The 14,376-nt window shown below is 36.1% G+C and overlaps 1 protein-coding gene across 1 annotated transcript in view; it reads right to left on the bottom strand.

Annotated features, from left to right (window-relative positions):
- Positions 1–4,132: 4,132 nt before the first annotated feature.
- Positions 4,133–14,376, bottom strand: part of LOC113041745 (excitatory amino acid transporter 5-like) — a 45,939-nt gene continuing 35,695 nt past the window's right edge. Inside the window, exons 5-11 of the mRNA XM_026200387.1 lie at positions 13,349–13,583; positions 13,146–13,245; positions 12,004–12,237; positions 10,104–10,298; positions 7,017–7,151; positions 6,370–6,469; positions 4,133–4,544 (exon numbers count right to left, since the gene is read on the bottom strand). Coding sequence (XP_026056172.1) covers positions 4,281–4,544; positions 6,370–6,469; positions 7,017–7,151; positions 10,104–10,298; positions 12,004–12,237; positions 13,146–13,245; positions 13,349–13,583 — 1,263 coding nt within the window. The 3' untranslated portion in view covers positions 4,133–4,280. The remainder of the gene's footprint in view (positions 4,545–6,369; positions 6,470–7,016; positions 7,152–10,103; positions 10,299–12,003; positions 12,238–13,145; positions 13,246–13,348; positions 13,584–14,376) is intronic.

The following is a 14,376-nucleotide window of genomic DNA, read 5'->3' as shown; positions in this document are numbered from 1 at the left end:
GGAAACAACATTAACATGCATTTGAACAAACGAGAAACTAAAGTTCAATTCAATTATTTCTCCTCTCAGCTAATAATTGGACGCACCTAAATATTTATCCTTTACACAAAGTTACATTTATTTAATTTAGTCGAGGTCATATTTTATTTTACTGGCTTGTTTTCCAGGATGCATTAGCATCTAATTTCGCTAGTTGCAAACAAGTTACATATAAATACTGTTGTGTGTGTTTGGACAAAACCTTTAACACCACCAACAAAAGATAAGGTTTTTTAAATTATTATTATCCTACCTCTAAATTAATTTTACACTCCCAACTGTGCATAATTACATGTTTGTGTTTGGCATAGCAGCCCTGCTATTTTTCCCTTAACAGACCATATATTTGAGTTTCGGTTCGTTTTTTTTCGTCGTTATGTGCTTGTTTGAGGTTAGTGGTTTGTGCAAATCACCAGTGCTAATTGTGCAATAACTGCTACTAACTCATCAGATTGTGCAAGTAAGGTTTGGGTATTACCACACACATTTATTATTGATGTTTATTAAAAAGGATAGATTATCTGAAAGGTAAGAAACATGGAGTCCTGCATTATTTCCCGATTCATCACAAACAAAAGATTGTATATAAAATACTTTATTGATGCATTATTTTCCATAGTATTATCAAAATATTGGCCCATGAATTCTATCATGAATTATCTACATACAGTTCAGAGGAAGTGGGGGATATTTATTGGTTCACAGATGGTCCTTTATGTGTCATGCTCAGGGTCCAAAAAAAAAAAAAAAAACATTCCCTAACCAACAAAATTAAAGTAAATATTGGATTTGGTTACTTAATTATCTCCTGTTCATTTCCTGTCTTTTGTAGGAACTTCAATGCAGCGAAATACATTTTTCTTTATTGTCTTGCTGTATATATATATATATATATATATCAGTATTTTAATGATCTAGAGGTAAATAATGCTGTTTCTAAGTTCAGTGTATCTACTCAAGGAGAAACCATGTCTGTCAGCGATGCACATCCACATCAGTGTGTAAACTTTAATTTTATCACCCACAAACTCAATGTTGATTAAATGCAACATATCTGAAACGGTGAGTGATGTAATATTTAGTTTATTTCCTTATGAAAAAGTTGATATCACAAAAAAAAATTGCACCATTTACACATTTCCAATAAAGCTGCTGTCATATAAATATCCGTAAGTCTTTTCTCTGCAAAGGTGGAGCAGAACTCAAAGATTCTGTACCTGTGCATCAATGTCAAATGCTGAGAGAGGGATTTCAGCCTAATTCAGTTAATCACAAAGAGCACATGGAGCACTCTATGTGTGTCAGTGAGAAAAGCTGTGAGTACAGCTGAGCGCTTTAATCAGCTCTTGAGAGAAGACCGCAGCCAGCCATGAACCGTCCTCCGTGCCACGGCTTTACTGAGATGGGCCTTCATAATCAGCACAAATGAGAGTGAGCCATGCTTCAGCAGAGATTAGAGACCATGACAGACCACGACACACATGCTTGACCGCAGAGAGAAGCCTGAAATATACTCAACACAAGTATGTGAACGCACATGCTTTTTCATTTGGCTATGAAATCTAGGCCTATAGGTTCCATATTCATTATTTCCGCAAGATGTGCAATCACTTAAGTGCTCACTTAAGTAAATTTATAGAAATTAAAGGGGCTTTCGCGCCAGAGGAACATTTCATAGTTCCTAGAACTAATGATAGAAATACCCACTTTTGGCATGTTTGCATCGAGATAACAGTGCTGGTGCTGATGTCACAATCCAAAAACGCCGGTTTCGCGGTCTACACAATAACACTGAAACCGGAGTTTTAAAAAAAAATCTTCACACTGCAAGGCGTTTTCAAAAAAAAATCGGTTTCAGTAACCTGGAGCTGCATTTGATTGTGGACGAAGGGTCAAATTGCATAGAAAAAGCTGTGTTTTTAAAATAACCACGTGTGTGTGGACAGGGCCTCAGTTCAGAGTAGGGTCTAAAACAGTTCTATAGGAACTATCAGTGTATGATTGGCCAAACGCATACGAAACACAATGTAAAAGTTAAAAATACTTTTTTTAACGAACATGGAACTCAACGATAAAGGCATTTACCTGTTGTCTGCAGCATTGTGTTCGTTTCTTAGTCTCGATGATATGTGACACTGCAAGTTGTCTTAGGAGATTTAGCAGATTTAAGTCACATATATTTGTGCGTTTACATTACATCTCTGTTAAGAAACCCACATCACACAATGAAAAACCGCTCAGATCACGACATCGATCCTCCATTCACTGGATGTTGACGTTTGTAAATGCTGCACAGTCCCTGTCGGCCGTTTCAGAGTTCCTGCTGCCGGTGCAAATGCAAATGCAAGCAGGAAAATGGCATGGGAGAAATTGATTTTCTAGGAACGCAACCATGCAGTCACTCACCAATGGAGCCTCTGCAGTGAATGGGTGCCGTCAGAGTCCAAACAGCTGATAAAAACATCCCAATAATCCACAAGTAATCCATTCCAGTCCATAAATTAGCATCTTGTGAAGGGAAAAGTTGTGTGTTTGTAAGACAAGACATTTGTAACTTCAAAATGCTGCTCTCGTCTGAAATACAAGTCCTCTATGACTTCATAATATTGTTTTCTTTAGTGATAAAGTTGTCTCAACGGAATCAGCAGAGAATATCAAGCACTGTTTACAAGCAGAAAAGTTCTAAATGAATATGTGGGTGGATTTTGATGTGAGAGGAGGACAACAAGGGAAAGACTTTTTCACTAAAAAAACATCATTATTATGAGTTACAGACTCGTATTTCGTCCAGAAGTAATGGGTTGAACGGTAAAAACATTTATATTTACATTCGCATTTAGTCATTTTGCAGACGCTATCCAAATCTATCCATAACCTGTGGTTTTCGTACAACTGAGGGATACATAAAGCGATTCTTCTTAAACAGGCACAGGAAGTGCTTGTATGGTAATACCAAGTTTTAGACATTGTTCAAATAAGTACAAGCTAACGATGAAGGCAAGTAGTTTCGAAAGAGCTGAGATTTCAGCTGTCGCTTGAAAATTATTAAGGATTCAGCATTGCGGATAAGGGTGGGAAGATCATTCCACCAGCCAGGAATGGTGAATGGGAATGTTCTGGAAAGTGATTTTGAGCCTCTCTGTTATGGCACCATGAGGCGAACTTAATGCGAGCCGCAACCGGAAGCCACTGCAAGGAGATAAAGAGAGGTGTAACATGGGCTCTTTTGGGTTAATTGAAGACCATTAGTGCCACTGCATTCTGAATCATTTAGAGGTTTGATTGTGATTGATGGAAGTCCAGCCAGAAGATCATTGCAGTAGTCCAGCCAAAAAATGACAAGGGCCTGGACAAGAAGTTGTACAGCATGCTCCGTTAGAAAGGGCCTGATCTTTCTGATGTTGTGCAATGCAAACCTGGAAAAAAAAACTGCTGGACTGGAGTGATGTGGATTATTGTGATGTTTTTATCAGCTGTTTGGACTCTCATTCTGACGGCACCCATTCACTGCAGATGATCTATTGGTGAGCATCTTGGATGGACTGAGGGTGTACATTTTAAGCAGATTTTCATTTTTGGGTGTACTATTCTTTAATGTGAACAAAGGTTGATGCAAGTTCCACAGGATTTGCTTTTGATGAGTCAGTACAATATATAACTTGCTTTGTTTCCGTAATCGGGCAAAGTATGTTTCTGCCCTAATTTAGCATGATAAATCACAGAAGAATAGTTCAGTAGTTTAAAACGACAGTCAAAATTGATCTTCACATACACCTGCAAGCTTTAAAATATTTTACATGGCCTGCTTAAAAAGACAAGACATAAGATATAAAATTTTATATAAATTATGAGAAAAAAATAACAATAAAAAACACATAAGAGTACATATTTATGTTGTATTTACAGTTCACTTGTGCTTTTTTGACAGTCTAGCATTACGCTGCAGGATGTGTTTCATTCTCAAGGCCTTGAATGCATCGCGCTACGACCCAAAGAAACCAGCTGGCTTTGTGTTGTGGACATTGACCTGGTTTCTCATCCCATCCCGGCATTATCTAACACACTGAATGGGTCAACCAGGATGTGCTGCCAAGAATGGCATTACTGGTTTAGTGGCCCATGTGAGCAGGGTCAGACCATGTGTTGGTTGTTAGAGAAAAACTGCAAAGGAAGTCATTCATGTCCCGTAGTCCATTCCTATGTTTTGTTTGATCATTTTCAGTCTGCGATTTCAACGCTCGCTATACGTTAGTCTCCAGACCATTCATGTCGATGGCACAATGGTCCTTGTCTCTGTGTTTCAGGTGTCGTGGTGGTACGGGCGGCTTTTTCCGATCGGGCGGCGGCGGACGAACCCCTTCCTCCAGCTGCATAAGACGGGCCACATCTGGAGGGATGTGCTCAGGTTTGCCCCCTGGTGGCGGGGACTGGAAACTACCATTGTTCTGCTGACAGTTCGGCAAACCCTGGTTAGTCATGGGCTTTGTTTCACAGACGAGAGGGACCTACAGAGAAACGGGGAAATGCTGATTCAGTATTCATTTTTGTGCACCGTTTAACTCAAATCTCTGACTCCAGTCAGCCTACCAGAGCGGTGTTGTGGTGACACAAAGCTAATATAAATAGTAGCTGAAAAATTTGGAAAAGTTGCCTGAAATACGTTTTAGGAAAAATGCTCCTGTTTTGCATGTATTATGAGCATGAGATCTTGTGCAACAATTTCAAACTGAAAAATTTAACATTCCTTTTAGAATGACATCAGCAATATATAATATATACATTTAAGGTGTGATGTAGAAGAACGCAGATATTATATTTTATATCTATTTGAGGAAGGAATCAAGGTCTCTCTATATGACTGTCAGATTAGTGTTATCATTAACAACAACAACAAAAATATTTAAGAGCATTCTTGTTAAGTGAAATAAAATATAAATATTAGATAATCAAAGTGCTAAAATTACTAATGGAAATAAAAATAAAAATGGAGAACAAATGACTAAAATATACTAAAAATTGAATTTACAAAAAAAAAGTAATTTTTTATATCTAAAAAAAGCACATGAAATTATAAAAGAAATAAGCTAAAATAATAAAAAACTAATGAAAAACATACATAAAGAAGTAGATAAATAATACTTAAACAGCAAAGAACTGCTGCATTGCTTATATTACAGTCTTTTAATACACAATAAACAAACATGCTTCACATCTTTTGGTGGTGTGGTGAATGGGTTAAATCTCAGATCATGTAATAAAGATTCAAGCTCTGTAATGAGGAAGCAATAAGCTATCATTATTTTACTCTTGAGCTAATTTGTCCAGATGAATGGCACCTAATGTAAGTGTACTACAAGTGGCTCTTAGTTAAATCTGTCTTCTGAATGACCACTTAATTACCAAGAGAGGAAAAATAAGATTGTCACAGAAGCACTCACATGTCCTGAAGAAACGGGCAACAACATATTGTGTGCATAAGCCTCAAGACAAATATGTTTTCCAAGCCATTTTTCCATAAATCGGAAGCCTATGTGTCTATATTGGATCTGTCTGTAATTATCTATTTTCTTTTTTCTTACGAAACAATGTTTCCCACCTTGTCGTGACTATCCTGCCTCTCTGTTTGTCGATATCTGCTTGTAATGGTCACGATCTCTCCTCTCGTCACTAAGTTTGTCCTGATTTACAAAACCTCAGTATCTTTGTTATTACAGCAAGGTATAAATTAAATGACCTGTCCTTTTTGTCAAGGAAAATACATTGAAACCCACTCTAGATTTCTGTGTTTCAGGGAATTGTTGTTTTCCATTCAAATGTCCATCTACCTTTATTCATCTGTGTAAAAACTGTCGAAAATTACGTTTACACTTATGTCTTCATGAGACGCTGACAAATACATGAAATGTCATTCATTGTGGTCCGTGACCATGCAACTTGTAATTTTTGATTTGAATAAATTCAGTGAAATTTCTTTGTAGGGTTTTGCACTATTCATAATATATTCAAAACAGCGCTTCACAAACCCCACTGAGAAGACACAATGCTAGGGAAAAAACTCCTTTAGATGATAAAGAAATAACCTTGCGAGGACCAAATTCAGTCTTTGTGTTTGTGTAAATATATGCAGGTGTAGTGCATTTAAGTAGTGACTTAATAGTAGTAGAAATAGTAGCTACATATATTTCTTTTAAATATACGTATTTACTATTTTAAACAATAGTAATTAAAACAAACCTTTTGGACACTACTATAGTTATACAATTTATCCTAATTTAAATAAAATAATGTATTAGTGAACTTGTCAGTTGTATTCTCTCTCAGGTAACTCACCCCATCTCCCTCTTTAATGAAGTCTTTTCTGCAGATATGGGCCATGATTCCTGTGGCCAGAGCATCTCCCATCACATTGACCATGGTGCGGAATCGGTCTCTGAAGAGGTGAGGACAGATCAACAGAATTAACTTAATGCATTTTAAAAACATAGTCAGGATAAATACAAATGATGGCAAATGTACAACCAAGGCCAAGAGTGAATGATTATTTGACTTTGTTTCAAATAATTTTTGAAAACTCTGATTGGTGTGAGACCAGTAAACTCTTTTTTTTATGATAATAGTGACCATTCGTCACTTCCTGTTGAGTTGATTTCCTGTCTAAGAGGCCATTCACACAGAGCATGTTATTGTATTTACAGTACAAGCGCAGCATACAGGGCAGCATAATGCGAGGACTTGTGAAAAGTTGAACTTCTTGTAACTCATAGAGCATTTTAAATATAAAGCATTCTTGAGGCTAAAGAGGGCAATTCCCAGATACATCCACCGAGTGCATATTTAAATAGAAAAACAATGGAAAAACAGCACAGTAGAATGCAAAAACATACTGTGTGTGACCAGCCTCCAACTGTGCATTGACAAAAAGGGGTTTCTACCTAAATGTCAAGATATCAAAATATCAAGCACATGTCTATACTTACAGCGCCCAATCAACAGCGATAATGAGAGTGATGTCATCAGTTGGCAGTCCGACGGATGTCAACACTATCACCATGGTGACCAGGCCGGCCTGTGGGATCCCAGCTGCACCGATGCTCGCTGCTGTCGCTGTAATACTGGAAAACATGGTCAATTAATCATTACACAGCAAGCAAAACGTTATGAAGGACAAGCAACACTGTCGCAGTGAAGCTTTTTCTTTATTTAGGTTGGCAGATCATAGACTGGATATACTAGCACTAATTGCATGCAAATTTAATGAATGACTGAGGCCTTTGTGCAAACAGTAATTACAAACAAAATCAAACACAGAATGAGCACCTGCACACAACATTCTCTTGCATGAATGCTTTCATGCATATGCAACTCATGCACCCTCGCAGGTGTAACATCAGTCAGCTTGTTCGGGGTTTAATGCACGCTGCCTCATTGAGGAATAACATATATCAATGTCACACTTCGATCTGCACACAATTTATAATGCAAAGGGAAGAATAAAAGATACTCTGACCTTCTCTAGTGAAGTAATCAGTCTCTAATGAGAAACACTGTTTGGTATTTTAGGTAGATCGTTGCAAAAGAGCCACTGACAGCGAAGCTTAAATATAATGACATAATAGTTTTGAGTGATGTTATTTTTGAGGACAACATCTACAGTAATTTGTTACTCATTATAAGAGATCACTAATTACGGAAAGTGACGAATTACAACATTAGGGTGATTGTGACCTCTTAATTGGGCATTGCACTGCTTATGTGGACAGTGTAAAAGCTGTGGCCTGTTACTCATGCATGAAAATAAATAATAATTATATTGAGTGAATGCAGTAGTAAGAGTAGTGCAATAAATGTGCATCACTATTGCACTGCTTACATGCAATAATTATATGCTTCTGTTACATTGATTACAGTATAAAGACTGTAACCTGTTAATATAGGAGTCGCAATAAGTGCATGCTGCTTGCTACGCTTATTTGGGCTAAATTAATTCTGTAACCTGCTAATTTAAACACTGCAATAAATGCATTCTGCTGTTGCACTACACGGGTGGGCATAGTCAGTTCTTTAACCTGTTAACATAAGTGTCTCAATAAATGCACGCCGTTATCGCACTGCATGCAAGTGCAGTAATTTCTTTATCCTGTCAATAGATTTTTGTTAGAAATACATGCTGCTATTGCAGTGCATAAGTGTGCAAAATCAATTCTGTAACATGGTAATATAGGTGTTGCATTAAATGCATTCTGTTATTGCTCTTCTTACATGTGTAGACTGAATTCTGTGACCTGTTAATATAGGTGTCACAATAAATGCATGCTGCTATTGCACTGCATAAATATACAGTAAACTCTATATCTTGTTAATATAATTACAGCAATAAATGCATGCTGCTATTGCCCTGATTAAACATCACAAGCATCCCAACACTGGCAACAGAGCATATGAAAGCTAAATATGAGAGACAGAGATGACTGATGGGAAGACTTGGGAAGGCACAATTGAAAATTGCATAATAATCCAGTGGTAAGACAGCCATGTGACAGCGGTGTTTATCCCTGTAACAGCGCTGCCCAAATGCTCTCTTGCCCTCCGTCCCTGTCTATATCTCTACACCCTCCATTTCTTCATCTGACCTTCCATTCGCAAAATTGCAAGGTCTTTGTATCACTCTGTGATGTAGTGCACATAGTGAACTCTGAAATATTCACATCTACTTATGCGCTTGATGTTGCTTTTAGTCCAGACGGGCTGACAGGAACATTTATGATTCTGTAGCATTCCAGACCTGACGACACAAAAGCTCTGAGATAACGCTGCATGGCATATAATCTCATGAACACATCTGTGCAGTGGCGGATGTCTTGTGCATGCATAAATACACCCCACATGAGCATGTGCACGCTCACATGGATGGAGGAAATGTGAAGTGATCTGAAAAAAATATAATAATAATAATAATTTGAATAGTAAAGAATTTAAGAACGATTCAACATGTTTTATATTATATTATATTATATTATGTTATATTATGTTATGTTATATTATATTATATTAATTATATTTACACCTTTTTCATTTCTTAAGCAGGACTAGATAATGCATACTGTGAGTTTGTCACATTCAGCACTTTTGCAGGGAACTTGCATCAAGTTTGACAAATGTCTTCAAACAATGGGTGAGTAGTTCAACAGCATATATTGCGTCATGAAATGTTTCTGTTTTACATAACAATTAAAAAAAATTGCCACTCTGCTGTTTGGTAGCATTCTGCTTAAACAAGTAGAGTGAATATTTTAACCTGTTAATTAAGGCGACAAAATAAGTACACCCTACATGCAAGTGCAAACAAAGGAATGGAATTACCATATTCTAATCTGCAGATGCATAGACTAATTACTTGTGTTATGTGTTATTTGTTTCACTAAGTTTATTCATGTTAATATGTGATTTACACAATCTGCAGTGGAAAAGTAAAACAGGCATTTAACACCTGCAAACACTAGATCATTAGATAATCGAATGCATGGCAGAAACACTTTCCTTTTGTTTTTAATGAGAATGTTTCCGTTAAGGTCGTTAGATGTTTCTGTAGCGCATCCATTCAGATGCATCAATGCAAAGATGGATCTTAAGAGGTCTTGAGTTCTTTTCATGTGGATTTCAACGGCATCTCTTTTTCCTGTAGCTCAGAATCAGCACAGCATGAAACTCTGGTGTTGATTATTTATATATTATAGGATAAAATAATGTAAAACATTTCATAAGTTATTTGGTTTTAATTTTGATTATTAGAGCTTACAGCTCATGAAAAAAAAACAAGAATCTCAAAAATAATAAATAATTTAGATAAAAGATTTAAAAAACAGAAAAGTTCAAGTATTTACATTTATGCACTCAATAATTTCAATCATTTAAATCAAACATAAATTAACATGCCTATCTAAACCTGTCTCATATGGTCAATATATGAGCATTTCATTATGTTTGCACAAAAAAAAAAAAAAAAAAAAACGTTCAAACGTACATTACTTTTTCAAACTTAATCATTCAGACTCATTGTTTAATACCTGATAGTGATGATTTGGCCGAAGTCAAGCTCGTAGTTGTTGACCTGGGCGATAAAAATGGCTGCGACAGCTTCATACAGCGCAGTGCCGTCCATGTTGATGGTGGCTCCCACGGGCAGCACGAAGCGAATGATCCTCCGGTCGATGTGATTGTTCTCCAGCAGGCACTTGAAGGTGATAGGCAGAGTGGCAGAACTGCAAATGAAAAAAAGATCTCAGTTTTACACAAATATCCAAGGCTACAAGCAAAAAGTCTTAAAATAAACTCATAAACTCAACATTTCTCATCATATTCAAACACTTCCAGATTTCATCTGCATGTTTGTTTGTTCAATATTATTTCCAGAACACTAACAGAATCCGTAACACATTAAATCCCTTGTGAGAAAATCCATATATTAATCAGTGTAAGAAATGCTAATAAAGATGTTGAGCAAATCTGCGTGATATTTCACCAACTGTTACAGCAGTTTCTCTTTAATACAAAAAAAGACTTCTATTCATACTGGATGCAAACACTGAAATGATGTGACTACTGCAAGAAAGACTGAAGTAAGACATTGTGTTATGAATAAATTACAGATGAGTGTTGTGCTGTGGAGCTTTATTTTCAAGACCCTCACACACACACACACACACACACACACACTATTATGCTTGTGTGTTTCTGCATTTTTGTTTTAAGTGGATGCTGTGGACAAAAGTATAAAACATTTTTATGAAATTCATCATGATGAGAGCTTGGCAATATTTATTTAGTTTTCTCTCTTCCATTTCTCTCTCTATAATGTATTTTCCTGTGTCAGGAACCGTGGGATGGGAGAAAACGTGTTGTTTGTCACATCAGTATGAGTGGAAAATAAAAGAAATGTCTTGCAATTTAAATATATTTTTAGCCAGCTCGCTTAGTTACTTGCACAAAGGCAAGAAAATGAACAGGATGGAAATAGTGAGCTGAAGTTTTTAATATTTATCTTCAAAGGTTTGGGGTCAGTAAGATTGTATTATTATTATTATTATTATTGACTGATTGATCAAAAGTAACAGTAACTATCAAATTTTTTAGTAACTAAAAAAGTTTATTTTTTTTTTTTTTCAAATAAATAGTTATTTTGAACTTTCTATTCATCAAAGAAAGGAATTGTATCACAATTTCCAACAAAACATGAAGCAGCACGACCATTTTTAACATTGATAAAAATCAGTTTCTTGAGCATCAAATCAGCATATTAAAATGATTTCAGAAGGATCACGTGACACTGAAGACGGGAGTAATGATGCCAATACAGTTACTCTAAATTATAATACTATTTCACAGTTTTACTGTTTTTACTGTATTTTTTGATCCGATAAATGTAGCCTTAGTTTCAAAAGCATTAAACATTTTGAACTTTTTAACATTAGTGTATGTGTATAATGTAGTGTATAATATGTGAGTGTGTGTGTGTGTGTGTGTGTGCTCTTGTTTTTGTGTCATATCAGGACACAACTTTGTATAATGACATGGGTATGACACAGGTATTACAAGGAGAGGGTGACTTATGAGGACATAACCCATGCCCCCATTTTTCAAAACGCTTATAAATCATACAGAATGAGTTTTTTTGAGAAAGTAAAACTGCACAAAGTGTCCTGTGAGGGTTAGGGTTAGGTGTAGGGTTGGTGTAGGGCCATAGAATATACAGTTTGTACAGTATAAAAACTATTATACCTATGGGATGAACCCACTTTTGACAAAAACAAACGTGTGTGTGTGTGTATTTTCTGAAATGTTGATATCAATTAAACCAGAAAAAAAAAAATCCATCAAATTTGTTTCCACCAAAACTGACGTAACTTCTTGGAGGATGATGATGAAACGAACAGGATGAGTATGAAACGGTGTTTGCGTGTGTTGTACCTGGAGGACGTGGCCAGAGAGATGAGCAGGGCCTGCAGGATTCCTCGGATGTAGACGATGGGGCTCTTCTTGGTGATGAAGAAGTACATGCTGGGCAGGATGAAGAGGCCGTGCAGAATGAGGCCCATCACCACAGTGATAGCGTAAAAGCCCAGCTTCTTCCCCATCGCAGACGGGTCGCTCATCTCCAGGATCTTACCGGCCACCAGAAACACGATGCCAAATGGGAAGTACCTGCACAGTAAACTAGCTGTAAGTATATTCACTAAATATCCTCTAATTTTACATTACTTAACCATTAAAGCATACTATATTGTTATTGATACATGTGATCAAACTGTTGCTGAAAAACCTTTTGCACACAATCTACTTCACGCCTTCTGTCTTCTGATTGATAGTTTATGCATTTTTAGCAAGCAAAAGGCCTTTTTGTGTAATTATAACTTCAGCATACGCTTCTTTTTGCCTGTAAAATCTTTAATGATTTTAATAAAGCAAATGTAAGTTTTTATATTGTTAGTAATATTTCAAGTCCAACACTTACTGAAGCAACTTAGGTTTACTTGATTATCCAGACATCATATTTTAGAAAAATCAGTGAATATCAAATATGTTAATCATCATTGTATTGCAGTGCATTATATGTTTAGATCATAAAGCTTTTAACTATCATCTTACTAAGATGTATCATTGGCAGATGTAGAGTGATGACTGGTGTTTACAGTATATCATTTTATGTAAATATCTTGCTGCTTTACAATAACAGCTTTAAAAATAACGTCTTTAAGTTTCATATTTTTTGTCAAGTTTTGACTTCTGAATAAAACTTATTTTTATCAATTTTCAATTTATTGTACTGCATGAGTTGTAAAAGTCTAAAGTATCTTTTAAAATATATATTTTTAAATGTTTTGTTCGGTTAAGTATAAAAATACAAAATAAATGAATAAATATTAAATTAAAATTTTCAAGTTTTAGATTAAGTAGATATTGTGTTATAATTCTTTTTTATGAGCTAAATTAATAAAAAAAATATATATATATTGTATACAACTCATTAAAATTTTATACAAATTAAATGAATATTTTTTTATAATAAAATAAATGATTTATTAATTTAGCTCATTTCAATATAGTCTTACCAAATGACAATAGCGACGATTTTCAGCACTGCTTCATTGAGACTTTGGCAGAAGTTCACCAGAGCACTGCCGTTAGGACCCATCCTGCCCAACATTATGCCTGTGCAAAATTAAGCATCAATATGCAAATATGAGATATGATATGAAACGATTGACACATTTATCATCCAATCCGTTTGTTGTCTCTGTGCCAGTGTTCTCACCCATGGTGGCAGAGAAGATGACGATCCCCAGGACGTTCATGCCCTCGCTGGTGCCGGGAAGCGTCCGCATTACCACGTCAGGAGGTGGTGTCAGATCCAGCTGGAAGTTCTGGATGTCCGTCCCGTTATCGTCCTGAATCCCGTAGATTAGAGCGCGCCGAGTGGTGGTTTCTGTCAGACTGGTGGCCACTGTCGTCTTGGGAGTCTTCATTATGGGGACACTGTTGGTACGATACTACAGAGAAGAAACACTAAATGAATCTGTAATGAATTAAATTTGCTGTACTCACACTCTGTCCATCCTAGATGTAGATGAGCTTGTTTCTTCATCAGATTTGGAGAAACGTTGCATTACATCACTTGCTAACCAATGGATGTGAATGGGTGCCGTCGGAATGAGAGTCCAAACAGCTGATAAAAACATCACAATAATCCAAAAGTAATCCACACCGCTCCAGTCCATCAGTTAATCTCTTGTGAAGTCAAAATGTATGTGTTTGTAAGAAACAAATCTTTAATTGTTTAATCGTTGCCTCTGGCTAAATCCTGGCTAGAGTCCTTTATCCATAATTTTGCTTTCTGCAGTGGAAAAAGTCATCTTGTCTGAATTGGGAGAGAAATCTGCACAGATCAAGCATAGTTTATAAGCTAAAACAGTTTTAAACAAATATGTGGATGAATTTTGATGTGAAAGGAGGAAGCAATTATAATGGATTATGGACTCATATTTTAGTCAGAAGCAATGGTTTGAATTAAAAAAAAAAAAAATCTTACAATCTTACAAATCTTTTTTCTTACAAACATGCAGCTTTTCTCTTCACAAGGCATTAACTGATGGACTGGAGTGATGTGATTTGATTTGATTTGATTTATTTAATTATATCAAGAAAGCCTTACAGTAAACATAAAACAAAAAGGCATCAGATACAATCGAGGATAGAAACACAATAAAGTCCAGGACTTATTTCCATTGTGGTCCTCATTGTGGATTACATCTGGATTATTGTGATGTTTTTATCAGCTGTTTG

The sequence above is a fragment of the Carassius auratus genome, chromosome 23 (genome assembly GCF_003368295.1).
Source record: "Carassius auratus strain Wakin chromosome 23, ASM336829v1, whole genome shotgun sequence".
In the NCBI taxonomy this organism is placed as follows: Eukaryota; Metazoa; Chordata; class Actinopteri; order Cypriniformes; family Cyprinidae; genus Carassius; species Carassius auratus.
The sequence above is the reverse complement of the archived record's forward strand: the minus strand, read 5'-3'. Positions and strand labels throughout refer to the sequence as shown.